The sequence below is a fragment of the Simochromis diagramma genome, unplaced genomic scaffold, assembly GCF_900408965.1.
Source record: "Simochromis diagramma unplaced genomic scaffold, fSimDia1.1 OVJJ01000604.1, whole genome shotgun sequence".
Lineage (NCBI taxonomy): Eukaryota > Metazoa > Chordata > Actinopteri > Cichliformes > Cichlidae > Simochromis > Simochromis diagramma.
This window is the reverse complement of record NW_024387416.1, coordinates 2,514,054-2,541,276: the sequence shown is the minus strand read 5'-3', so window position 1 is coordinate 2,541,276 and position 27,223 is coordinate 2,514,054. Positions and strand designations below refer to the sequence as shown.

Here is a 27,223-nt window from a genome sequence, read left to right as displayed (position 1 = left end):
CTTGATGAAATGGTGTCAGGGCTGAACATCATACAGGCCATATGTGGAGGCAGGCCCGGCATGAGTGGCCAACTGGAGGGTCCGTCTGTCTTTCTTCTCATCCCAATAGGGAGGGGAGTAGGGGGGCTCTATTCTGGGATTTAGTTTCTTCAAAAGTCCATGTCCTACAGGGTATTGCCAGCACTTAATATAGACTCTCACAACAGCAAAATACTAAACATATCTGTCATTCCAGTGGGAGATTATGACATGCAAAGCATACTGATATGTGCCATATGCCAGCCTGGGTCCATCTTGATAATTAGGATGGAACTGAGAATAGACTGCAGCACTCTGCATGGAATGACAATGACTGCTAATGGGCTTATCATTATTTGTTTAAGTGATTATTAGTAGATCTTTTGCAGCTTTCTGTCAACCAACACTCAACCTTGAAAGTGATGGAAAGAATTGGCCAGCTGTATGGTAGTTGCAGCATCCATGCAGTGTGCAAGGATGACACCTAGTGGCCATTCAGAGAAAAGGTGCCCATAAGTCAAGATGACGGTATGAAATAATTGTGCTAAAGTCTAGTGTGGGCATGCCTGGCAGATACTATTGACTTGCTTATCGTACTTTGAAAAACAAACAGACTGGGTTTAGGTTGCCACACTTAGGCATAAAGCTGCTTTTAATGCTGGAGCTACTAAGTGATTTAGGTATTGATTATTCTGCCAGTTAATTGTTAATCACGTTTAAGAGCAGCTTGTGAACTAAGCCTCAACTGTTGTCCAAAATACAAGTGCATTTTTTTTTCTTTTCTATCTTTCTTTGATGGATTGGCAGCCTGTCCAGGCTGTACTGTGCAGCTCCCCCACCACCCCTTAATTGGATAAGCAATAAGAAAATGGATGGATGGATGGACGGATGCATCTTACTTCTCTCTAACTGTTTGTTTGTTGTGCTTCCCTCCTTTGGGAAGTTTTTTCCGGCATCCTTATGAAATATTAGTGAATAGTGAGAAATAACCTTCTAAATTACCCACAGCCTACAAATGTAAGTAGCTTTGTGTCATTTTGAGCATCATTATAGAATTCATTATTACCACAGAAAGGAAAAATAAAAATTAGATGACACTGGAAAGAGTGAATCTGTAGTATTTTTGCTAAAATATTTTTATTTTTTTCTTATCAGTTGATTTTATGCAGAGTTTGGTGCAGAAAAAATAAAATAAACCAACTCTATGACTTATTTTTTAGTATCATTAGTCAGTGAATGTACTCATTGTTAGTTTTTTTGCTAACTGCAATATCATACCAGCTTTGTTTGTAAAGCATGGAAAAAAATCCACAATGGACCAAAGTGCTGTACATTGTACAAAAGCTGCGCAATTTTTAAAAAATACAAGTGATAAAATAAAATAAATAAAATCGACATCTCCCACGGTGTCAGAGGCCAATTTTAAACAGACAGAGAAGAGCCCTGTTTAGTGTGCAAAGGCAAATTGTTCCACATTTTGGGAGCTGCAACTACCGCCATTGTGCTAATCCATAAAACAAGTATAGATGACAGGCAACTATCCTGATAAGAGAACATTCGTTGTGCAGTGGCAAACAAATTGCTCCTTGTTTGATGAGCTGAAAATCAAGCGCATCCCTGGAGACAATGAAAGTGACCTTACTACATAAACCTGCAGATAGGCTATATTCTTTTATATGCTTGACTGCCACAGTGACACGCATCCTTACACAGAACGTGCCCCAAATCCCTCTGGGTGCTTGTATAGTCACCAGCGCAGTGTCTCTGTACACGCTGACCGATAAAGACTCTCTGTTATCTTCAGATAGCAGGCGCTGCGGCTGAATAATTTATGGAGGCATTCCAACACTTTGACAGAGGAAACTGCACACACCCACAGAGGGCAGGGCGGTGGTGAAAGGTTTGAGGCGTATCTCTGGGGGTGTGTTTGTGGGTGCCTGTTTGAAAGTGTGCATATTCAAAGATGTGTGTCTATAGCTTTTTCTTGGCACTGCGTGTTGTGTGTTGATTTTCTCCGATTTTTCTCGTTTGATTTTTTTCATTGTTTTTAAACTATGTGGGACATCTCGCTGCAGTTCATTTACCGATGAAAGAGCGAGCAAGAGTGAGAGAGATCAGGCAAATGTGAGCCGATGGACTGTTCGCCCCATTCATTTTCATTACGCTGAGGGGCCCTCTCCTAAGAGCTTTGTCAATTACCCAGTGTATAAAAGTGCTCAACACCTAATTACACAACAGTTGCATAATAGTGCGGGTATGTAATTGAAACATAATAATGAGAAAATGCTGTGATTGACAGATAATTGTATCAGCAAGCTTGTTAGGTGGGTATGTCAACCCTTTTTTCATTATCTTATGTGACCTTTCAATTAGCCTTTGCAGCCAAAGCTGCTGAAGGTTCATGTGAATAAACCAGCTGCATTCTGGAGTAACCGGAGACTCTTACCGAACCAGGAAAAAAAGCTTCCCTTGCTTCAACGTTTGCTTTTTTTCCCCCATCTGACACCGATCTTTGGTTCTTGTAGTCTTCACCTTACCTCTGATCAGATTACACAGCCATGGTTCAAGAAGTGATTGGATCAGTTTCAGGTCAGCTTAAGTAAATAAGTTAACAACAGCTGTTTCCGCAAAGATACCATTATGGAGCTCTCGGGTTTCAGAACAAGCAAGAAAGTAGATGTGACAGCCTTCAGTGTGGCTCGCATCTTTAAGTACTGCATTGCAGTTTCTTTAATCCACAGGGCTGTTTCCCACTTGCATTGTGCTAATTTTAGCTGCCACTTTGGAGGACAAGGTCATGGTCGGTGTGTGAAAAATTGGGAAGACAAAATGTATGTGTCTATGCGTGCTGAAGGGAGGCAGAAAGTCATCCAGCCTCGAAGCACTCTGCTCAGTGTGTCTCACTGTGACTACCAGCCAACACGGTAACACTGAGCTACAGGGGTTCTGACCACCATGACATTGGAACGGCTTGGAAGATGGCAAAGGAGGTAGCAGCTCATTTCAAGCTATTGCACCAGAGAATAATGAGCTCCCTGGTTTATGGCTCCAACCTGTGACAGCATTTTTTACAGAGTTCCTGCAGTGGCTGCAGCTGTTTTGTGTATGTGTGTGTGTGTGTCTCTGTGTATGTGTTTGTATGCTTTTAAAGTTTTACCTTGTGTGGGCATGGATGAGGCAATAATTCAATAAATTTTTGAAATCCTACAATGTAATGTTTTCACTATTGGTTTGAAATAAATCTCTCTATGTGTGAAAACAAAGCAAACCGTGGGGAAAAGTTTCCAAACTCATCAACCGATTCAGACCAGAGTAAACAAATTATAGGTATGGCAACGTCCTTAGAGAGTAATTGTAGCATATTCATATATACAGACTCGCCTAACCAGCTAATAAGCAGTAGTTCACTTGCATCAGGAGTACTGCAGGGAAAAAAATGTAGCCAAAAGGTGTTGAAAGGACAAACTTAAAAAATTCCCAACAACAAACAGACTTTGGCTTTCACCCATTCTCAGAACCTTAATATGAGACAAACAGGCAGATTTGGTAAAACTTATAGCATAGATTTAACGTTGGCTATAGTCTATGTTAAATCAACTTCACTCATCTGCCCTAACCTGGAGCATTTACACTTACTTGAGCAGTGAAGACAATTAGTGGACAGTGTTTAGTACTGTGGTGGGGAACATTCAAGAAAATAAAAGATTTAATAATATGTTGCTCATATTGTTGGATAGTGTTTCCATTTGGGTAACGGCTTCTGTAATGGGGTGTTGCATTATCCTTGCAAGGTTTTATGATAATGTTGGGCTTGGTTCAAATGACTCCTTTTTTCCTCCGATGTGTGTCTTCGATCATTTCACACCGAGCAGGGTTTTTAGTAAGTCTTTAGCTTTTCCAAAGTCACCTGCAACATTTGGACTTAAAAAGCAAGATTCCCTCTTAAAACCTCACATAAAGGTGTAGGAAGTTCTACCTGTTTACCCAAAGTGAGCTTTTGTTTTGCAGTAGTTACAGAAACACAGACAACTCTACAATGAAAAGTAAGGGGATTTTAATTTGAACTAAACTGTTTTTTTTACTAAAGAACAAAATTTCATTTTTAAATGACTCACAGAAAATAGTGCCTGATGCAAAAATAGAGTGTCTTTATCGTTCCTTGTTAAATCCCATCACCCCATCAGCTCATGGGTGAGCTGTTTTGCGTGTTAAAACATCTGCCAGAAACAATTAGAGGAAGATGAGCCTAAGATGAGACTTGGTGCTTTAATGTGTCCATTATTTCAAACTGAACATGGTGAAGCAGAACACAGAGAACAGAAACACGTGTAACTGCCAGAATGTTGAATTTTGAGGAGGAGTAGCTGTGTAATAAAGCCATAGACCTCTTTTGCTTTTACCTTGTTAACTTAACAATTTTTAGTACCAGGTGTGTCACAGTCTTTCAAATTGAGGTTTTACCCCTCAGCTGTAAAATGGTGATGGGGTTGCGATAACGTGAGAACGACGCAGGAGTTTGATACCACATGTGCATCTACTAACTGGCGTGGTGCTGTGCATTGTGGTCAGAGATCTCCAGCTCGGTGGAGATTGTTCTAGAAGTCTTGTGGTTTGTTCAAATGCAACTTTTTCAACTTTTTCAAACCTAAGCTGTGCCGTCATGTTGTTTTTAGGGAGAGTTGGTTTTCTCCGGACAATCCTTCCAAATAAGTGCCGCTCTGTTAACATTTAACAGAGATGTAACTCTTGGGTTTTTTCAGTCTGTGAGCATTGCATGGCCTGACGCTGGAGTGAATTTTCTGGGACTCTGGGAAGATTGACGGCTGTCTTGAATGTGAGGGGAAGAAACTTTCTCACTGCAGAATGATGGACTTAAAGTAGATGGAAAACAACAATTGATTGTCTAAGCTTGTGATGATTTCTTTCCTCCTTGTGTTTATAGACTAGGGCTGCCACAAACGATTATTTTGATAGTCGACTAGTCACCGATTATTTTTGCGATTAGTCAACTAATCAGATCATGCATCCATTGGACGTAAAACATACAGCTTATTGCACCAGCAGCATCTGCTCTTATATAACTATCATTAGCTTACAGCTTTAAGTGTTCAAGGTATGTGCTAACTAAAAATAAAGACAAGATGATAGTTTATTAAATTGTAATGAAATTTGCAGATTGTTTCGGTGAAGTTTAATAAACTCCTTGCTATCTATAATCTAACAGGACACCGGAGTAAATTCTTGAGCATCTCACACTTCTGATAATCAGTTGTCTGCTTGACGTTTATTCAGCTGTGTAAAAACTATAACTTTAATCTCAGCCAAACCGATTTACTCAGGAACAAATAAAATACTAAAAAAAAAGCCAAACAATAACATTTTTAAGTTATCTAAGTGACTTATATATCATGTTTAATCTGAGTATCGAAAGACGGCGGTGGGTTTGAAAACGGTTTGCCGGCTCTAGTGAGCCTTGCCCCCGGCTAGCTATCGAGCTAGTGGGTAACAGACGTCTCCGAAAACGTCGGAGCGCTTTTGAAAATATGTGGTGTCCTGATAAACCGAGCAGATATTTGAGGTTTACACAGCTACATTCTCGCCTGAAAATATGTTCAACGTTTATTTTGTGACCCAGAAAGAATAATAAGAGTAATATTAAAACTAACTAGCTGCCGCCATTGTTGGAAACTGAGCTGGGCTGCGCTATGAATTCTGGGACACAGCTTCTTCTTCTTCGGGGTTTAACGGCAGCTGGCATCCTTGTACATGCAGTGCTGCCATCTTCTGTTTCAGTCCGTTATTACACTCTTAAATCCTACTACCTGCGTCTTTTGTGATCTTACAAAGCTTCAAACGAGGCGTCGACTATTAAATCAGTCGTCGACATAATCGTGACTAGTCGACTAATCGTGGCAGCCCTATTATAGACACCAGGAAACTACCAAAACTTCTGCTTTTTTAGAAGTGCTTACACTTACTGATGATCAGTTATTGGAGTGTATATGATTATTAGCGCCTGGCTGCTACTTAACCTATTAATTCCTGGGAAAGACGTAAGGGTGCTCTTAGTTTTTCACTTACTGCTGAAGCATTTTGGGTTAATTTTTGGTAGATAAATTATTATATCATGTAGCATGTAATTTTCTGTAATTCATGCAGTCTGCCTTCACAGATTGTCATGAATGCTTCTAAAGAGCTCACTGAATTTGAGTGTGGTACTGTTAGAACAAGTCAGTTCGTGAAATTTCTTCTCTCAAAGATATTCAACGATTAGCTGTGAGTGGGATTATTGCAAAGTGGAAGTGTTTGGAAACCACAGCAACTTAACCATGAAGTGGCAGACTACGTGAAGTTACAAAGCTGGGTCTGAAGTAGATGGTGTGTAAAAGCCACCAATCAGACAACTTCCTGCCTTCAGCCACCTCTCTGTACTTTCCTGTCTAACAAGAACAAGAAAGCCGGTGTGGCAGTTTCCAAATCGTTAGAGATTTATGAACTAAAATCAGGGATAATTATGACTTTGTTAATCTGTAGCAAAAGTATTGTTTCGATTTTGGCTGCCAGACTGCAGAATACTGAGGTAAAATATTCGCAAGCAGTGCAAACTCTGTGAAAATGGATCGACTCCTGAGTTTTGAGTCAGGCGTTTTTTTAGTCTGCTCAACTTAATAATGAGGGCCACAGAACATGTAGACACACGGTCATTTCTGTTGGCTAGTTGGGCAAGTACATGTCTCACTGTCTGGTCTTTGAGAAGGAAAACAAATGGATAAACATACACTTAAAGTTACTGCTTATTCTGCTTATAATAAAAACAGTATCTAATGTGTTTTTTTGTGCAAAACTGGGCAAGGCTTAGTCTTCCAAAACATCCTGCAGGCTGCAGTTAGTGACAAGCTTAGATGATAAAGCCTAGGTGTCAAACACACACACACACATATGGTGTAACGCTAAATCCACTCCACTTGAGCTGCTCTCTGAATTGATTTTTTATAATACATTACCACAAATTGCTTCTGACATTACCGATGTGTGTCTGTAATCAAGGAACAATAAAGATTTAAGGCATTCACAGACTCTCTTATATCTCCTACAAAACCACGTAGTACCTTAAAGGCATTCAGCAGCTAATGCATTTGGATTGTATTTCAGTTTTTTTCACGGGGTGGCGGGAGCAGGACAGATAATCATAACTGAGAGGATGAGGTAGGAGCAGTACTCCACCCATCTTCCACTTACACGCACATTTGTATTCTTTTTGCTTGGCTGTGATTTATGTGCTGCACTGAATGGGTGTGCCACAATCAGACAGACAAAATATTTTTCATAACGTAGAAGAACAGCTGAAGACTTGTAATTGAGTAAAATCTCGCAGATTATTGCTGGAATCTGGACATTGCATAGCTCCTCTGGATGGTTACGGAGCAGTGTATTAGTCTACTGTTTTTTCTATATTTGTGTCTCATTATGTCTCAATTTGAAACATGACGATACAAAAATTCAACCATGCCTGCTCTTGGAGTTGACTCATACTCAACTAAGGCAGTGTTGAATATCAATAGCTCCTTGAATATAAATTATTCAGTATAGGGACAAACCTTTCAAGCCTTCTCCCTCAGGATTTGGACGTCCCTCAGAATGTGCTCACCTAACAAGTGCTCCCACAGAATGTATATCCATGCATGCATAACATGCCGCAACACAGCGACCAATCTGTTCTCTCATTTCAATCATCGGCGCGTCTCGGCCTGCTGGGAGAGCGTGGCTCCTTTCCCAGTTCTCTGTCCCGGGCCCCCCTCTGTCTCCTCAGGTACAAAATATGTCTCGAACATCTCAGGGGAAGCAATTAGATTAAGCATTGCTGTCTCCCTGTAAGCACAACCATATATCACTATGCAGAAATTAATATTATGTGCATTTAAATGTAAACTTAAGCTCATTTGGAAAATGGCCAAAATGATTAGCATATGAGTCACAGAAATGAGTGACATTTAGAGTCTGTTGTAAGATAAACACAAGGTGTATGTTGAGTGCTGACAAAATTCTGCATTCTGAGATCCTGGTAATAAATCCATGGTTGTCTGGGGAAAGTTTGTGTAATGATGCTTAAACACTTGAGTACAAACATGCAGGTTTAGCAAGTTTTTTATGGGGTTTAAAAGTTACTTGCATCCTTAGCTGTGATAGCAGAGCTGGTATCGTTTTCACCTCTGAATGCTGTGTGTGTCACCATTGCAAGATTTGGTCCTGGCAACACTGATTTTAGCAATCTGGTTCTTTATGAAGAACCAGATTGTGTCCCAGTCATGCAAGATGCAGACATAAATAACGAGGGATATTGATATGATTTTATTTATCCTGCTGCTATCATCTGTTCAGTTATTATCAGCTCAGCTTATGTTGATTATCAACTCTGTCTGTGTGGCAATTGATCAGTAAAGTGTCAGTACAGCTGATGCTGAACCTGCAGTAGGAAAAACATATCATAGTAGTGACATCATCATGGCAACAGGAGTCAGTATAGCTGAGGTGGTCCAACTGATAATTGAACTGTGTAGTGCTTAATGAAACGCTATAACTTTTGTCTCTAGCATTTATGTTCCTCGGAGAAGGTCTTAGCAGGTACATAGTGGCACTCTCTTGCACAAAGGTTGTCACAAGGTTAAGATTTTTAAAAAATTGTCTGAACAGTTTTGGTGACTGCAGGACTTTTCCTTTGGTGCTAACTTTAATTCTTAAAGTAACTGGTTGACATTCAAGTGAAACTCATGACTTTCTGCACTTTGTGCACTTTGTATAGATGAGGTTGTGTGTGTGTGTGTGTGTGTGTGTGTGTGTGTGTGTATCACAGCTTTCATGTGTTTGAAGAGGAAGAGGTAGGATGATCAAAGAGGGTCCACTGCAAACAGCTACCTGCAGCTTGGACTCTTTTCCTCTTCTTCTTGAATAAACCTGCACATACTTGGTCCAAACTTGAAGTAAAAGCCAGATTGCTATGGAGCATTTTCTCTCTACCTCCCTCCCTCCATCTCTCTCTCTCTCTCTCTCTCTCTTCCCCTGCTATTCATTCACTGGGTCTTCTTCACTGAGCGGTCCTCGCTCGCCGCTTCTTTCTCCTCCTCCTTCCTTTCACACTCTGTTGATCAGCTCAGGAAAGGGAAAGTGCTTGTGTGAAACCTGAGGATCACTTGCAGACTGAGGAACCGGAGAGAGCAGCCACATCGAGTTTTAGCCTGGAAGGTAAGATGATGCCCAAAGGAACAATTGATAGCAGTTAGTCTGCGCAGTGCACCCCTATTTTCTGTGCAATGAATGACATCCAACCTTAAAACAGACCTTGCGGTTAGAGTAGCTGAATGACCTGTGATCTGTTGATGTCTGAAAGTTTCGCTCTTGAAATGGGACCTTGAGGGGAATTGTAGTCATAGTGTAGCGGCAAAGGCAAACTGTCATTGCAGGTGCTTAATGCTCAGACAATCTGCTCAGTTTATTTACTTTTAGCCACAATAGGTGGACAAATTTCCTATCTTCTTGAACCCACAGCTCAAAGGATATGAGACGAGCTTTTTTTGGCTACTGAAAAAGGGCATGTGGAAATGTCTCGCATATCATTATAGCTGCGCATAACTGGGGGCAAAAAGAGATTCCAAATTAGCATATCTATTCAGGTGTGTTGCTTTGTGACAGTTTGCGTTGCATGGTGTAGTGGCTGCAGCTATTCATGTTTGAATCTTTACCGGAGGCAATGAAGACCAGCGTCTCTTGTTTTTAATATGCAGTCGAATTATGTTTACTGCACTCTCATAATGCCGTGCATTTAGGGTTATGAAAGTGCTTGTAGTTGTTGGTCGTTGTCCTTGCAAATAACTGCACGCTGTATTTCACAGTAGCGAGTCTCCAACCATGTTTACGCCAAGTAAGACAAACCAGATGAGGGGCGACCTGCAGCATTTCCGCAAAGACTACGGCTTCTCCAGGAAAGTCCTGCTCAACTGCTGCCTGGTGCGGCGCATCATCACCTGGGCCTCGCCAAACCCTCAAGGTACAAAAAGCACAGATTTGTAAGTTTGGAAAGATCAGGAATCAATTCCCATTCAGTGAATAATAAGGGTGGGGAAAAAATCGATATTGCTTAGTAATACGATATTTTGTTGGGCAATGTCGTATTGATACAGGGACACAAAATAGCAATATTTCAAAAATTAAATAAATTAAAACACTTTCAGAATACTACAAATAAGAGCACTTATCTCCCCAGATAAGAAGCAAACTTTCTGCAAACAGTTGCAGACTGACTCGGACTGACTGCAATCACTCTCAGAGGTTTGCAAATAGTTGGTCTCTAATTAATAAATGCAGACAGATTGCCAACATGTTGTCATCAGTCTGTCATCTGTCTACGTAGACAGCAGCATATGTGTCATTTTTGACGATTTATCAGAGGTTATTGCTGTATTATCAGAAACAGATTGCATGTAATTGCAAACTTGACTCCATTCAGTTGCAGACTGATAGCAGACTGATAGGAGAGTGACTCTGACTTATGGCAACATTGATGGCAGTCTCATTTTGCAGCGGGGAAAAAAAAAAACACAACTAAAAGGAAATAAGTTTATTTTTAAAGATACTGACTAAGTTTAACTTTGTAGGACATAACTTAAAAAAGGTGATAAATTGCAGTATTTGTTACTGTAATTCTAAGCATTTTGAAAAATGTTAAAAATTTGAATATGTGTGTTTGGTGATTCCCACCTCTAGAAGAATAAGATGGACTTTATTATGTATGGGCAGTATGAATTCAGTAGAATTTATTCTACTTGTGTTTATTGCTTTAAAGGTGCAGCTACTAACTAATCAAGTATTTTTCCATGAAAGTTTTTAGTGACCACAGGAGCAATATACAGAAACAGTTTTATTCAGGATTGCATTCAGATTTCAGCATTACAAAGGAAAATTACAGAATTTTAATCTGTACAATGTAATTTCCTCATATGTAGATGTAAATTATCAACAGGCTAACATCTGATATAGTTGGCTGAGTAGTGCAAAATCTCTATACTATCCCATTGTTACCATGGGCAACTTACTGTGATTGTCCCGTATTATGAGTTACTTCCGATTCCCAAAGTTTTTACCGTAACTGGGAGGTCAAGGAAATATCAGTTTCTACTAGAGAACATTGTTGTACAATGTGAGCAACTAAAGAACTGGAAAATGTATAATAAGGCTGATTTCACTTATGTGATTAGATTTAACAGTAACCCTATACACTCACTGAATGTACTGTTAAATTGAGCTTTGAAAAGAAGAACTGGAGCAAAACGTTGTAAAGCCTTGTGGATCTGATCCATTAACCTCTCAACTTATTACAAAGTTTTGTGTGGAGATATCGTATCGTTGCAGAGAAACCAAATATCAATATCTTACTAGATAAATTAAAATAATGGGAATACTTTAAACAAGAGGTCGCCTGATAGGAGGCAACCTTTTTGCAAGCAGCTGCAGTCGGACTTGGACTGGCTGCAATCACTATCAGAGAAAATCTCATAGGTTTGCAAATATTGCTGTCTAATTTATAAGTGCAGACACACGAGTCTGAAAGAGCCTTTGTCAATGAGCACAACTTGAGGAGACTCGACTCAATTAGCTGCTGTGTTCTGGTTACATTCCTATAGAACAGGAACGTTGCTGACAGTTTCTATTAAATGTAAAAATCTGTCTATGTATGCAGCAACAGATATGTGATTTTTGTTGATTTATCAATAGTAATATTGTATTATCTGAAACAGACTGCATGTAATTGCCAACTTGACCCCATTCAATCGCAGACTACTATCAGACTGACACTCTTACACACTCTTAGACTCTTAGACAGGCTCATTTTGCAACAACAACAAAAACACTTAATTGAAGTGAGATAATTTTATCTTACTGGATAAAACAGATACTGATGAAGTTTAACTTTGAGGACATAATTTGCAGTTAAAAAAAGGTGATAAATTCCAGTATATGTTAAAGCTATACTCATGCTTATTGCAAAATGTAAAAAAATATTGTGATAATATTGTTTCATGGGGTGTCTGGCGATTCCCACCTCTAATAGAGACGCCAGGATTTATGATTTGAACACCGCAAGTCACAGTCGAGCCCTCTCTTGATTACTTCTCAGGTCAAGCATATTTACTACAGCCATATATGCACAACTGGATTCATAGCTACAGTTGTTTTTGTTTTTTGCCACTGAAACTGAAACTAAAGTGCAGAGAAAAAACACTGAGCTGTCTTTTTGTAAAGGCCAGTTGCAGCAGAGCATACATTTAGCCACCACATGTGATCCTTGCTGTGTTGCATTTTTGCTCTGGCTTTAGTTTTATCTGCATACAAACTTTTGTATGATCGATTTTTTACTGACCTAGTTACAAGAAATGTTTTTGGTGATCCATCATGGCGTCTTTTATTCTGCTTTTTATGTTTTGCTCGCTGATATTTGGAGATATTTTTATTAATAACATGTAAATCTATTTTTCCTTTGTGCGCTTTTAGCACCAGTATGCAGGCACATTGATGTGGCTTTTTTATAATCTTATCTGTTTCTCATTTACTTTTACACTTCTGAAGTTCCCGTGATTGCACTATATTTCATTGACATGACAAGCGTTGCCGTTAAAGCATTTGGTAATAGACAGGTGGTCTCCTGCACTTGTATGATTTGCCAGTTGTTAAGATAAATGGGTTGTGTTTGGGTGTGATTTAGCATGCTATTAAACAGTCATGAATATCCCAGCAGGGACTCCTAAATGGCATCTGCAGTAAACATTTTTCTGCAGGGGTAAAACAATAACAGAAGGTCTATAAAACAGCTGTTTTTGTTTTGGTTTTTTTCCTCAGGAATCACAGAAGCAACAGTGAAATTTCACCTTTTGTCATAAAAAGAGTGTTTTTTCTTTGTAGTTGTATTGATTAGATTGCAGCCAGTGGGGCAGGTGCAGTTTCTACATCTCATAATCACTGTGGTTTCTTTCTCCTGCTTTACCTTACAGTTAACTTTTGAATCTATCTAATAACACGCGAGCTGACAAACACAGCTGGAGCCACACCAGGACCCAGGTGTTTCTGTTGGCCACATAAGAATTACACTTTCATTGCAATCGCTGCTCATATTTTTGCTGAAAAGGCGCTGCTGTCCCTGAGTGTGGGCTGTATTTTCAGGCCACTGTAAGTTTTTAAAAAGCTGTGGAGTGTATGACACAAAGACACATAATGACTTTTTATAATAGCCTAGCAGAAATGAATTTTCCTTCTTTTTTCCCATTTTTTTCTTGCTTTTTTAATGCACACATAAAAACAGATTTATGAGTCACCAGGTAACAGAGATTTAACAACAGTTGTTTTGGATTTTGAGCCTCTCTTAGCACATGTTCTTCTTGTAGGTGTTCTTCTCATTAGCTGGCATCTCGAACTAACAACATTATCCCCCCGTGTTACCCAGAATAACCTCTCAGCATGCTGATGATCACACCATAAACCTGCCAGGTGGCAATGGTACCCTCTGGATTTTCAGGCAGTCTGAGGGAAAATGAACACGCTCAATAAAGCGGTTGTTTCTAGAAATACACAAGCCCCCATGTTGTGTCTCCGGGACAGACGTCTGCTACAAGCGAGCTCTTTACAAATCCCCGCTGTCTATGTGACGCACTGAAATGGGTCAGTTGCTTTATAGGGAAATAGCATGCTGTGCTGCATGCCCCAAAATGTTGCCAACCTGTGCGTGGTTGGAGTGTACTCTGAATGTGCTGGACCTGTGCACATCACTCTCCTGTTTTAAGCTGCAATATGTAGAATTGTTAGATTTACCTCATGTGACAAATGTGCATTAAGTGGAACTTGAAATTTCCATTGATGCCGGTTTTTTGCATTGAACCTGTAGAAATTCTCATACTTTTCCTTGTTGGACACTTGTGGTAATCAGAATTGCACCTGTTCTTTGCTGCCAGCAGAGGGCAGCAAGCTACTGACTAAATAGATGTCCGAGCTGTTGTAACAGTTTGCTGCATTCAGAGATCTTTAGCTGCAGTGCTGTGAGAATATTATTGGATCTGGAGATTTAAGTGAGTCATTTAGTTGGGTTAGGATGATATTACATAAGTATGGGATTAGAGTATGTGTTTAAAATGTACTGCCACCACAAATAGGAGGACTAAAAGGAGCAAAGATGACAGATTTGTTTCTCAGTAATGAAAATAGAGCTTATTGTCTACTTTGAGCAAACAAAATGCAGAAATTTAGCTGATCTGCGGAGACAGACTGCAGTAAAAAACATCCCACCAAGATAAAAGGTGCAGTAGGTACCCGTAGGAATCTGGAACTGCAGCCATCTGCCCAGTTTTATCATGCTTGGCTTTAACTCCATCGATGTACATGTAAAAGTGTGGCCATGACAACAAAACCATAATTTTCAAAGGCAAGAAAACAAAGTAAAACAACCCTACGAGATAAGACTGCTCCGAAATCGTGTCAGAATCGCTCTCAGGTACTGAGACTGTCATAAATCCACAGAATGTCTGCACTGCAGCAGTAATTCAGTGGCCCCAAATGCACTCAGTGTAGCTGGGATGCAGCTTTTTCCTATTACAGCACAATATTGAGGAAGGAAATCAGAATATGACTGCTTGAAAATCCATGACACTGAGAATTAACCATTTCAGTGTTCATCAGTGGCAGATATTGCTTGAGTGGAGACGATGGAGAGCTGTTTGAATTATTTCCTTCCAGGTCTTTTTAGCAGATATCATAATATGTTAACTGTCACTGCATTTTTTTAAATATATTTCCCTGGCTAATATATAACTGTGTGCATGCTGTGGCACAAAGAGCAGATCCTCACCACCTTGAAGGCTGCATTTCTGGGTCACGTCCTTCAGAGAGGACAGAAATAGCCAAATTAATTTGCTTTTGCTTTGGCCAAGTCGGTGGTTATGAACTTCTTTTAAAAATTCCACACACGTTCAGATGAATTACCACCTTTTCGTTTTATTGTCTTGTTCAAATCCCACCGCTTCTCCTCTCTAATGTGAAATTAATTTCTGAGAATTTGATCCCACGTCCAACAGTTGGGGATTAGATGCAGTGTCTTAAACGAACCTTAAACCTTGAGATATAATGCCAGTCTCCGTGTTGCTGTATTGTGGAGAACATGTTAGATATCATTAAGCAAATGAGCCTAATTCTGCCCATTTTATCGAATGATAAATCACAGTTTTTGCCTGTAGCTTCAGGCCAAACGTCTGCTTTCGATAAAGCAACTCTGTTTCCATTTCAATCTGTTTTCCCTCTTGGTCAAGAGTGCGGGCCTCTGTAGAACTGAGGTGGAAATGGAAAAAGGCAATGATGGATTAGAGAGGTAGCTGAGGCAGCGTGCAGCCTCTCAGTTCAGAGGACAGGGGGAAAAGAGCGATTGCCTAGAGACCGCTGGCTGGCTGCGATGCTGACATGTCCTACTGTTGTCTTTCATTTGATTCATATATTGTGAAAAACACTGCTGGAGAAAGAGTGGACGGGATCCCACAGTGATGCCTTTCCCTGACATTAATCTTATTCATCGTGCCGGCTAGTGCTGGTGGCAGCCAAAGAGAAGGTGCTACACGCCGTTTACAACAAATGGCCCCAGAGATGACGATGGTGAATTTGCAGAACTGCAGCCTCTGCATGCTTGTAATCTAGTTTATATTTCACTAGCAGAGCTGCAGGTGTAGTAGCAGGCTGGGCTCATTCAGCTGGACAAAATGTTTTGTGCATTATGCTCCCGGGTGTGTGTGTGTGTTTGTCTGTATTAAATGTTTGTTTCAGTGCTAGAGAGAGATCCTTTAAAGCAGGTTTCTCAAGCATAAGGTCCACGGCCCAGGATCAGGCCAAAAGATACTCCAATCTGGCCCACTGGACAGCTTTGGAAAATGTGAAAAGGAACATAAGTATTTGACTTAACTGTATTTTCCCCCACTGGCACTCTACACTACACAAGCAATCAATATACAACAGACAAACAGTTAAATGGAAGAAAAAAATTGTTGTTTGTTGCTTGTGTTAGCCAAAGCATACATGATTCAAGAAGCACTTTCTTCCACTGTCAGTCTGTCAGAGCCTGTCAGTCTGTTTCTCAGTCTTGGCCATGACCCGCACCCATGATAAACAGGGATTAGCAGCTAACAGCCAGGGATTAGTCAGAGAATAGGCGACCCCAGTGAACCATTTTGTTTGTATAACACCTTAAAGTAGCCTGTTGACAGACAGTGGCACTCCCTCTCCACTTACAGCTAACTGAGATGCTGGCTGGTTGGAGACGTGACTGTGCACCAGTCATATATGTAACCAAGCTGGGTCCTTTTGTCCAGGCTATACAAGGAGCTCTTTCTACACATCATTAAAGATGCATTTCTTGCCACATGCAGGTGTTTTTTCACAGACTTGAAGTGTTTGATTTTCTGAGGGCAAATATCTGTGAGGCTAAGCGCTGCTTCTAAGAACAGATGATTTTGGCAATTGGTTAAATGGTTTAGTCATTTATTGCTTAAAAGTACTTTTGGAGTCAAAACCCATTGATTTATTATCATTTATTATGACTCGGCAGTCTTTTCTTATTGTTATTGTAGCCTGAAAATCTTTACTGGGATTTGAATTCACTGTTGACCTTTAAAAAAGCACTTCAGAGTTTCCTCATTAAGTTTCCCTTCAGAAATATCTTAACGTGGCTTAGTTTCACCAAGGTGCTGGAAACATTCCTCTGAGGTTTTGGTCCATATTGACAGGACAGCATCACACAGCTCTACCAAATTCCAGAGCTGCTCTCGGCGTGACACAGCCCTTCTCATGATAACCTACTATATACAACTAGGTCATCTGAGTGCATTGAACTTATTGAACTTATTGTCATGTTCAAGAACCAGTTTGAGATGATTTGAGCTTTGTGGCCTGGTGTGTTATCCTACTGGAAGCAGTCATGAGAAGATAGGCACACTGTGGTTATAAAAGGATGGACACGTACAGCAATAATACTCAGGTAGGCTGTGGTGTTTAAATGATCTTTGCTAAATAACCACCATCAGCATGAACTGTTTATACAAGGCAGGATGCATCCATGCTCACATTGTTTATACCAAATTGTGACTCTGCCATCTGAATGTTGCTGCAGAAATCGAGTCTCAGCAGACCAGGCAATGTATTTTCCAGTCTTTGATTTGGGTGAACCTGTGTGAATGGTAGCCTCATTTCCAGTGCGGTCTTCTGCTGCTGTAGTCCCATCTGCTTCAAGGATCAACATGTTTTGCATTCAGAGATGCTCTTCTGTGTTATTTGAGTTACTGCGGCCCGCTTATCAGCTCAGAGCACTTTAGGCCTCTGACCTCGGGCATCAACTAGGCATTTTTACCAGAGAACTGCCGCTCACTGGATATTTTGTCTTTTTATGACCATTCTCTGAAAATCCCTGCAGATCACCAGTTTCTATTTTCAAAGTCACTTAAATCAGTTTTGCCTCCCATTCTGATGCTCACTTTGAACTTCAGCAGGTTTTTTTGACCATATCTACATGCGTGATTTTTGGCCATGTGGACTAAATGTCTTTAGAGTGTTTTTTTTTTTCCAAATATATTTTCTAAAAAAGATTACTTGAAATAATAATCAACAGCAATGGCTCTTCAAATAACTCTATATTTCTTTAAGTAGAGCAGAAAGCAGAGACTTTAAAGTTTCAAATCTAGTTATAGACTGCAAAAATACTGGAGGAGAAGTTTGTTGGAAGTGTAATTAATCATCAGCTTCTAACTTATCCTTAACCTGGCTCCAGTCTTTTCCTCATACGTCCTCCTTTCTCTACATGTCTGCTGGTGATACAGCCCTTTTTCATGGTAACCTACTTCAGTCAAGTGTTTGTATTCTAGCAGCGGCCTGGGCCCTCTATAAATAGTCCCTGCTGATTGATACCCAGCACAGTGAAGCCTCGTAAGCGTTTGGCTGCTGCTGGGCAGAAATGACTTTCTTGTGTCTGTGCCACTCGACATTAACGCACCTGTCCCTGTCATGGTCTAATTTATCTGCCCCGCATGTGTCAGATGCCATCCAAGTTACAGGCAGAGGTTCAGACGCAGGCCTGAAAGAGCGCGCAAGTTCAGTCATGTTTCCCCCAGAGACGTGTCTAATAAGGTGTTTTGTATTTAATGTTCATGATGAAGGATAAGCATCTCTGGCCAACTGTAGTTTGGTATGTTCAGGTCTGGATGTTAGAATGTTTTGTGTACAGTTGTTTTAAAGTAATTCTGAGCTTCATAAAATCATTGTAACAAAGGACTGTAACAATGCAGGAAGTACATGGAGTTGTAGTAGCACAAGTGGTTATGCAAATAGGAGTTGCTTTGGTATTTTCCCTGTTCAGCTATTTATGACATTGATGGCATGAAGAAAGGAAACTGCTCCTGTGTCTGGTAGTTTTCAGATGCAGAGCTCTACGTCTGGCCAAGGGGAGGAGTTTAACAAGGTTGTTGGCAGGGTGTGAGTGAGCTGCTTGTTTACAGGTACTTGTTGAGTTACAGTCCTCTAGGGTCAGCAGGGCAGCACCAAAAGACACATAGGTTCCCATTTTTATACATCCGGAGGTTGTGTGGTCGGAGGTGTTTGGGTTTTCCGTTTTATTTTCACAAATGAAATACCTCAGGAATGCCTCGGGGGAATGTGGGAGGACCGTTCAGTTACTGCCAAACTGACAACACAGTGCAGGAATGCATGCATTAATTATGACAACGTCTCATACAAATACCCATCGCTATATTTCCTCAGCTGTTTATCAAGCTTGGGTTGCTGGAGACTGTTATAAGCTGTCATAGAGCAAGAAGGCAGGTTACACTTCGGAAACAAAAACACACTTCCTGTTGCGTCTGTTTATAGCCTGGCCCCAAATGATTTTGGTTTTATTGTTTTGTTTTTTTCAGTTTTTTATGATAGGCATGCTCTTTAACTGGCATTTGACTGAATAATAAGGCTATGTTTTAAATTTTAAATCATGCTTTTTATTTGTTTTTGTTTCTAATGTCTCTGTAAAGCACTTTGAATCACCTTGTTGTTGAATTGTGCTATACAAATAAACTTGCCTTGCCTTGCCTATGTAGTTGAGTTTTTTACTTATTAGAACTCTGTTCAAATTGTGCAATAACAATTATCGGCACAATGTGAATACCCTCCCAGTTTCTCGGGTTAGTGCTCCTTTGTGTGCTGCTATCCTGCAGTTTAGCCCACGAGACTAATGAGAAGTGATTGATATCATTAAAGCAAATTTATAGCACTGGTGACTATTTTAACCAAGAAGGACATCTCTGAGCAGCAATAAGTGGATCTGAGACAGTAGAGGAGAAGAAGAAGGGGGGAGGGAGGGTAGAGTAATTAAGCAGGAGAAATGTTGGAAGGACTGGATAAGGGCAGTGCATGAGGAGTGATAGAGACAGATGGCTGAAGGTGGAATCTCTGTCAGAAAAGGCAGAGAAATGCTACTTTTTACATTCCTCTGAGACACAAGCAGAAATCTGTGGAACAGACTTGAGTCTCCTGCAGCCCTTCTGATAAACCTGACCGTGCATGACAACCATAAGAAGAAAAAGATACATGGAAGCATGCTTGTTTTCTTTATATAAGTGTTTCCCCACCTCCTTTAAATGAAGTTATGAATCTAAAGACTGAACCTGGGATTAGGACCAAGGCCACCACTAGAGGGTGCCTCATAGGCCCGCCGCATTCAGACAAACAGCGCTATCAATAAAAGTGAGTGAATATTGGATCTTATGAGTGGATGCGTTACATCTCCCATTCTTGGCAGTCTTTGTTTGTATGATGTATGATTTTTTTTTATTTATTTGTAAGATGTGATGCTTGTATTTGTGCTTGCTTTAATGCAGATCTGAATGTTTTTTGGTTATTGCAAAATTTTATGGGACTTTTATGGGACTTTGGCTGTAAATCAACAGTTTTGCTAAAATCTGGTATGTTTACATCATATAGTATCTTAATTGATGTCCAATTAACATGCACACAGTAGAAGGAAAAAGAAGGAAACTAAAGCACTTCTAAGAAAGTAGCTTTTACACATCTAGCCAAAAACTCCTCTGTGCTGGAAAGACTCTGTACTTGAACAGTCGTCCAATTTCACAAACCTCTTTGATAATTTTGAGTTTGTGTCTTCTTTAGTATGATGCTGTCTGACTGTTTAGGAGTGAATGGGTATTTTGCTGCAGCAGATTTGAACTTCGCCAGGAGTTTGTCTCTCCATGTGATTCCTTCAGATCTCCCAAATGCACATCAGTAGGATCTGCAGCGAGTGAATATGATGTGCGATTCCTCCTGTTATCCCACAACTCTGAAATCTATGGGCTTCTACAAAAATAAGCCTCATTTTCTGTGCAGCTTTGGTAATATTAGATATGTTTGCAAATTACACATGATTGTTTTGGTAACATCATGTTAATTACAGTGGCATTACTATTTCCAGACAACACTGAGCCCTACATGGGTCATACAGTTATATTTTTAGCCTGAATTAGCACAGTAAGTCAGTTTCCTTTGAAGCACCAGCACATGCCCTGGGCCTTGATTGATCCTCAAATTGATCTTTTACTGGCATAATAGGAGTAACTGCTAAATAAAGCTCACTTTATCCTTTATGTCAACCCTAGAGTCTATTTTTTGCTTTACAATGGGGAGCTGGTTTCTTATTAGTCCCTGACTGGGGTAATATCAGGAAATTCATCTTTGTGGCCCTTTTAGGTTTTTCTTATTTTCACAGTTAACAAGGTTGAGAATTTGTTACCATTGCAGCCACAGATTAAGGGCAACCTCTTTGTTTGCTGCTCCACAAATGGCATCAGTCCCATTTGTTCTTACTTGAGGGAAAACGAGGAGTGTCAGTGCTCCCAGTGGACAAGACCTATCCTTCTTAAGTAACTGTTGTAGTTTGTGGATGTCGCTCTGTGGGCAGATGCACAGCCTGTAGAAATGAGGTCAACAAACCACACCAGGCCTCCTGGAAGAAACCAAACAAAATTAGGTCATGGAAAAGAGATGGCTCTCAGCTGGCCTGCAGAGCTTTTTAGCATGGCACAATATATGCTTTGTTATGACAGTTTACCCTCAACATTAACAAAGTCATTCACCACAATACGTTTTCCATTTGCGTTCTTCCTGTGTGTTTGACATTGTGAGTCCTGCTAAACTAACAGTGCCTATGGTAATGCAAAGTGAAAAGCAGTATTAAAAGGACTTTTACATTATTTTGTAGTATTTTTAACTCTAGCAGACACTGCTGAATTCTGGTTATTTACAAGGAAGACATGGTCTCTTTTCCATCAGTTGCAACTTGAAGGATTGGCGCCTTTTTGTGAGCTAGAGTACATTACCCCACCACATAATCCCCATGTGATGCATTTCCTTGTACTTCTAGGAGTGCTTACTGGCAATCCACTTCTGCTGATGAATTTCAAACATGATGGCCTCCCAGTAATTACAGTGCTAATGATCATTTGTACTGCATGGTGGTGGGTGTAATTTGCCCATTCCCATGACAGCGACTAAGTTGTTTTTATTTTTCTCATCTTAAAGGCATTCATTCAGTAAATAGCTTCTTTTTTTTTTTTTGCAAGAGAGAATTGTGCCCCTCCTGATTTAAAGGTTCAAAAGGAAGCCTTCATAATTAACTGAATTAAAAGTTTGTTGATAGGATGACTGCGTAACACTGAAGTTAAAGTATGTTTCTAGCATGCCTCTGAATGCCACTTCCAAATTAGGGTTGCAGTTGTTTGGTCTGACACAACCCACAGTATTAAACACAGCAGGCAGCTGCAAAACCCCTTGGTATAAATGAGATCATAGATAGACTATATTTCTAAAAGTATTCACTTGTTTGCCTTCACACTCATAAGTTAATGAAGTTAAGTGAAATACTATTAATCTATATGATTGGCCGAATATTTGCAGCTAAAACAACTTCATCTCTTCTAGGAAGATTTTCCACAAGGTTTAGGAGTCTGTTTATGGGAATTTGTGACCATTCTTCCAGAAGCTCATTTGTGAGGTCAGACAGTGATGTTGGACAAGATGTTGTCTCCCAGGTTGGATGTCAGTTAGAAGATGGAGATGGCTTCTGTTGTAAGCTGGATGAAACGGTATCTCCAAAGGGGAGAAATTGATGATTGTAGTAGACTTTAATGGCCATGTTTAATGGGAATAGAGAAGACAAGGAGTTGTTAGATGGTGTGGTGACACCACTCCATCTAACAACAAATGCAGGAGAGGAGATGTGGTGGATTTCGCCGTTTTGGAGCATAGTCAGCCAATATTTTTGAAAGGGAAGGTTTATAAGCGTGAAACCTGCTGTGATGAAGAATTTGGAGATGATGGCACAGACAATGAGATGGAAGGCCAAACTGGAGGTTTCAGAAGGGAAAGATGTTAAGATTTTCATTTTGAGTGACCAGAATGGACGCGATTAGAAATGAGCTCAAATGGACGGTTTAGCAGTTTGGAGACAAAGTTTGGTTTGGACATGAGGAGGCGGGAGAGCGGATGAATATTAGACAAAGGATGCTGAATATGGATGCCACTGGCCCACTCTTCTTTACAGCATTGCTTTAGTTGATTGATGTTTGTAGGCATTTATTTATATGCAGCACAATTAAGACCATGCCACAGTAAATGTCTGGATTTTGACTAGGCCATTATAGCACCTAGATTCCTTTCTTCTTCAGAGTTCATGGTCGACTCAATGACTGCAAGGTGCCGAGGTCACGTGGCTGCAAAACAAGCCCAAATCATCACTTTGGTCTTGTCTGTCTAAAGGACATTCTTGGGTTCAATGCACAATCTGACATTAGGGTGAAATTGCTGTGCTGTCCATTGGCATTGTGTTAGCACATACCTGAATGTTACAGACCAACAAACAGCCAATAATTCTCCTTTTTTCTTTTCACTGATGTTGAATTTATCAAATTAGTTTGATTAGCAACAACTTACTTGTAGTTAACCTCCTTATTCCTAAGGAAGCAGTAAGACTATAATTAGTTCTTTTTCATATGGCTGAGCCAAACTAAGGTACAGTTTAAAAGTTTATATTAGCAACACTTTATTGTGACTATAGACTTGTTTAAAGGTTTACTTTGTTATAGCTTAGTGCGACTTTTCCTGTCAGATGAGGTTCAGTGTGGTTGAATTTTCGATCTATGTTCTGCTCTGTAGTTCAGCCTTCACTCTTTTTAAGTGCCCCCTCAGCTCCTGCAGTCTCTGCATTGTCCATAAAACTGGCAGATAGTGAGCCTTTGTGGTTTAGCTCTGAATCTGTGAATCATGAAATAAAAAGCAGCCACACAGCAGTAAACCCAATCTCCTGCCTCGTATTTTTGTCCTCTCCATCAATGCTCACGGCAACTTCTGCCACATTATTAGTGAGCCAACTAAAGGTGGCCTTGGTGAATTTTTTCCTGTGCACTATAGCTCTTATGAATGATTTAGCGTCTCAGAATGAATGAATGTTCACACTACATCCAAATGCTCAGACCATCCTTTGGTTCAGCTTTTCAAGCTTTTTGAAAAATACATCTTTAAGGTAAAAAAGGACATATGTATCCCAGACTTACTGATACTATCACTGCTGTGGATATTGCTTCTATTTAGCCTCACACTGAGTGTTTGGAGAGTTTGAAGGAAGACTGATTGGCTCTTACTCAAATACATTTACATAACCAACTCCCACATGAAAGGCTACCATATACAACAAGATTAATGTATTTATTTTAAATTGGATCAAAGTAACAATATTTAAAACAAGCCTATTCAATCCCTGAGAGATGAAAACATTTGTTTTTCTTCTTTGAAAAATTAGTTTGAACAGCAGCTTTCTCCACTGACTGATCTGCAATGAGTTCCTGGCCGGCATATCAAAATCGATGCCCTAGAAAATCTGTGATTCTTTTCAAGCTCAAAATTTGCATCTAATTTCACACTTTCAACAACGTTTTGGACATTTCCAGGCTGGAAATGAAAACATGGAGATAAAGCTGTGTCTTCATCCGCAACTCAGACACAAATATAACCGAATGCAATGACTTGTAAATCATTTAACCGCCACGTTTTATTGTAAATAGTACAAAATTAAACGGAGAAATGTTTGTGTTTTTTGATAATGCCAGATGCATTCACTTTGAATTACACGCCATCAACAGGGAAATGAATGCGTCTGGCATTAAGGTTGTGTACTGCAATGCCTGAGGAAAATAAAAAAGAGACTGAGTTTAAATCCAGTGTGGACTTTTCTGTGTGGAGTTTGGATGTTCTTCCTGTGCATGCATGGGTCCTACAGATAATTTCAAGAAACTCTTAAAACACACTTTTAGATCACAGATCCCTCATTTAAGTAGTGTTTCCATTTAATATTAATAATAATAATAATAATGTTGATAATTCTAATTATGCAGATGTACCTACTAGTGAGTTTAGCCACAGGTTTGTTCATTTTTCATATTTCTTTGTGTTTTACAGGCTTTTTTTTTTTGTATTTTTATATTTGTATGTGTGTGGGTGTTCATGTATGTGTTTCTGGTGGGTTGCGTATTTGTTTAAATGTCTTTTTTTAAACACACACCATGTTTAAAAAAATGTTTTTATGTGTTTTTATATGTTAAACTTTGAAACCTTAAAAATGGAACTCCAGATGACTAACAGGGACCTGTGCGTTAATAATATATCATAATCGTTATGAATAAATCACAGTGAAACACAGGTTTCAGCTATTATGTCAAATAGCAGGAATGGTCTTCCCCAGAGAAGTGATAAATCAAAAAAGTGACGGTCTGGAACATTACCTTAACATTCAACACTGGACCAACTCCATTTCGAGTAGGAGCAGCACTCTGCAGTATAAACCCATAATTTAAATGCCATCTACATCTCCCTGGTGACTGTCCCCTTTTCCCTATTCCATCACCTGTGGAAAATAGTTTAAGATTCATGATGTCTGTGTCTTTAGTGTGCCAGCATACTTTAGAAGCCTGGCTGGAACGGGCCACAGTAAATACGGGGGGACTGATGCTTTCTAGATCATTATTGGTTTTTGCTCTCAGTGAAAATGAATGCTGACCCCTCACTCAATCAAACCGGCTGATGAGGTTCTGGAAGAAACGATGAAGTTCATTACTGTCCCTGCTGTTGATGTGTTCATTACTCAGATTTATGGTGACTTCCTTCTACTTTCTTCACTTTTCATTCTGTCTTTCCTCTTCCCATCACCTCCCAGTATCAGAAACACAGGTTGAAATTCCACAAGAAATGTTTCCAAAAGCTGTTTCAAGAGTTTTTGAGTTGTTAAAGGTGAGCACGAAGTGTTACTGGTATGGATCTACTTAACATTAGGGATCGTGGTAGTTGGTGTTCCTGATCATGTCATTAGAAAATGTAGTGATCGTTGTCTTTTCATTTTCATGTCAGCATTGCTGAGGTTTGGTTTGGTGATCCACTGCATCCACTGTGTTTTTCCTACACAACCTTCTCTAGGGTTTAGGATTTTATTGTAGTAAGCCAGCTGGAGTGGGTGGGTTGTGCGGACACCCAAATTTTTTAAGTGCGATAACTCAAAAATGAGGTGACTTAGAAATGGGATGAGTTTGAATCTCGCTGATCTCGACCTCAAGGTCACTTTTTCTGATTTTTAAGTTAATACCATACGGGCATCTAAAGGTGGCTGAGATTTAACACTGGCAGCTGCCAGTATTTTTTAAACCATTGCCAACATTTGGTGAATCAAAAAATCTGACATATCAGACTATTCTTTTTCTTTCAGACACAGGATATGTGTAGCTTTTGTTATGTATTTATAATCCCTTAATAAGATAATATAACAAAGCAGTTTAAAAATAGTCCAGTTAGCAACACAAACACAGCGACCAGCTGGTCGTTGTGTTTGTGTTGCTAATGAGGAAGTAGCAGAGTTACCTCTGGTGGACAAACTATGCGACACCATCATCGTTGAAGGGTGTTTCTTCGGTCTCGTATTTACTTTCAAACAGATGACTGGACAAATGCTGCCTGGTCCAATGAGTTGGCTTTTAATGTAGGGTTAGAATTTGGTGTAAACAACATGAAAACATGGATCCAGTCTGCCTCGTATCAATGGTTCAGGCTTATGGTGGTGGTGCAGTGGTGTGGGTAATGGTTTCTTGGCACGCTTTGGGCCCTTTAGTACAAACTGGACATTGTTTAAACACCACAGCCTACCTGAGTATTGTTCCTGACCACATGCATTTCCATCTTAATTGCCCCGTGGGGATAAATAAAGTCATTCTGATTCTGATCTTTTGATGTAACCTTGTTGCACAATGCTCAGATCATCTCAAATCGATTTCTGGAACGTGACAACGGGTTCAGTGTACCCAAATCACCTCCACAGTCACCAGATCTTGGTCCAATAGAGCACCTTTGCGAAGGATCATGGAGGTGGAGCTGACAAATCTGCAGCAACTGTGTGACGCTGTTGTGTCAATATGGACCAAAATCTCTGATAAACGTTTCCTGATACTTGTTGAATCTTTTTCATTAAGAATTAAAGCATTTATGAAGAAAAAGCAGGTCCAACCTGGTACTAGCAAGGTGTACTTAATATAGTGGCTGTGGAGTGTACAAGCAAGACGTGAGTAATCAGTTATTGAACTGTAAAGTTATAGCAAAGTTAATTCTATGCATTAAGTTTTTATAGCTCAGTGACCACTGAAATTAAAGCTGATTTAGATAATCCTTCAAAGTAACTGCCCAAATACGTGCTTGGTTGCCAGATTTGTTTTAGTGATGTCTCAGAAAAGTGTTAAAGGCCTACTGAGGACTCAAAACTTGTGGTTTCTTAAGTGTCATGACTAAAGAGTGTAATTTGTGTCTGTAACAGTCGAAATATATTTTTAACTACACCATTAGATGTAGATCATGTAAAGCAGGAGGGTTTCACAAGCACTTAGCTTCTACTTAAATGCATCTTCACTGCTCCTTGTGACTTTATAGTGCTTGAGCATAAAAAGGCACCTTGCCCGTTAAACAGTGCCCACCAGTATTAAACCGTACTGTGTGTTAGGTGGAAACATCAAGCATGAGCATCAGCACTTACATTGTCACGTTCACTCTGCAGTCAGGTCGCCCGCAT

The 27,223-nt window shown here is 39.9% G+C and overlaps 1 protein-coding gene across 4 annotated transcripts in view; it reads left to right on the top strand.

Annotated features, from left to right (window-relative positions):
* Positions 1–27,223, top strand: part of kcnip4a (potassium voltage-gated channel interacting protein 4a) — a 147,895-nt gene that overhangs the window by 6,000 nt on the left and 114,672 nt on the right. Inside the window, exons 1-2 of one of the 4 annotated variants that reach the window (XM_040012230.1) lie at positions 5,886–9,258; positions 9,906–10,060. The exons of 2 other annotated variants lie outside the window; for them this stretch is intronic. In XM_040012230.1, coding sequence (XP_039868164.1) covers positions 9,922–10,060 — 139 coding nt within the window. In that variant the 5' untranslated portion in view covers positions 5,886–9,258; positions 9,906–9,921. Of the gene's footprint in view, positions 1–5,885; positions 9,259–9,905; positions 10,061–27,223 lie in introns of those variants that run through there. One more of the 4 variants, XM_040012229.1, reaches the window with a different exon arrangement.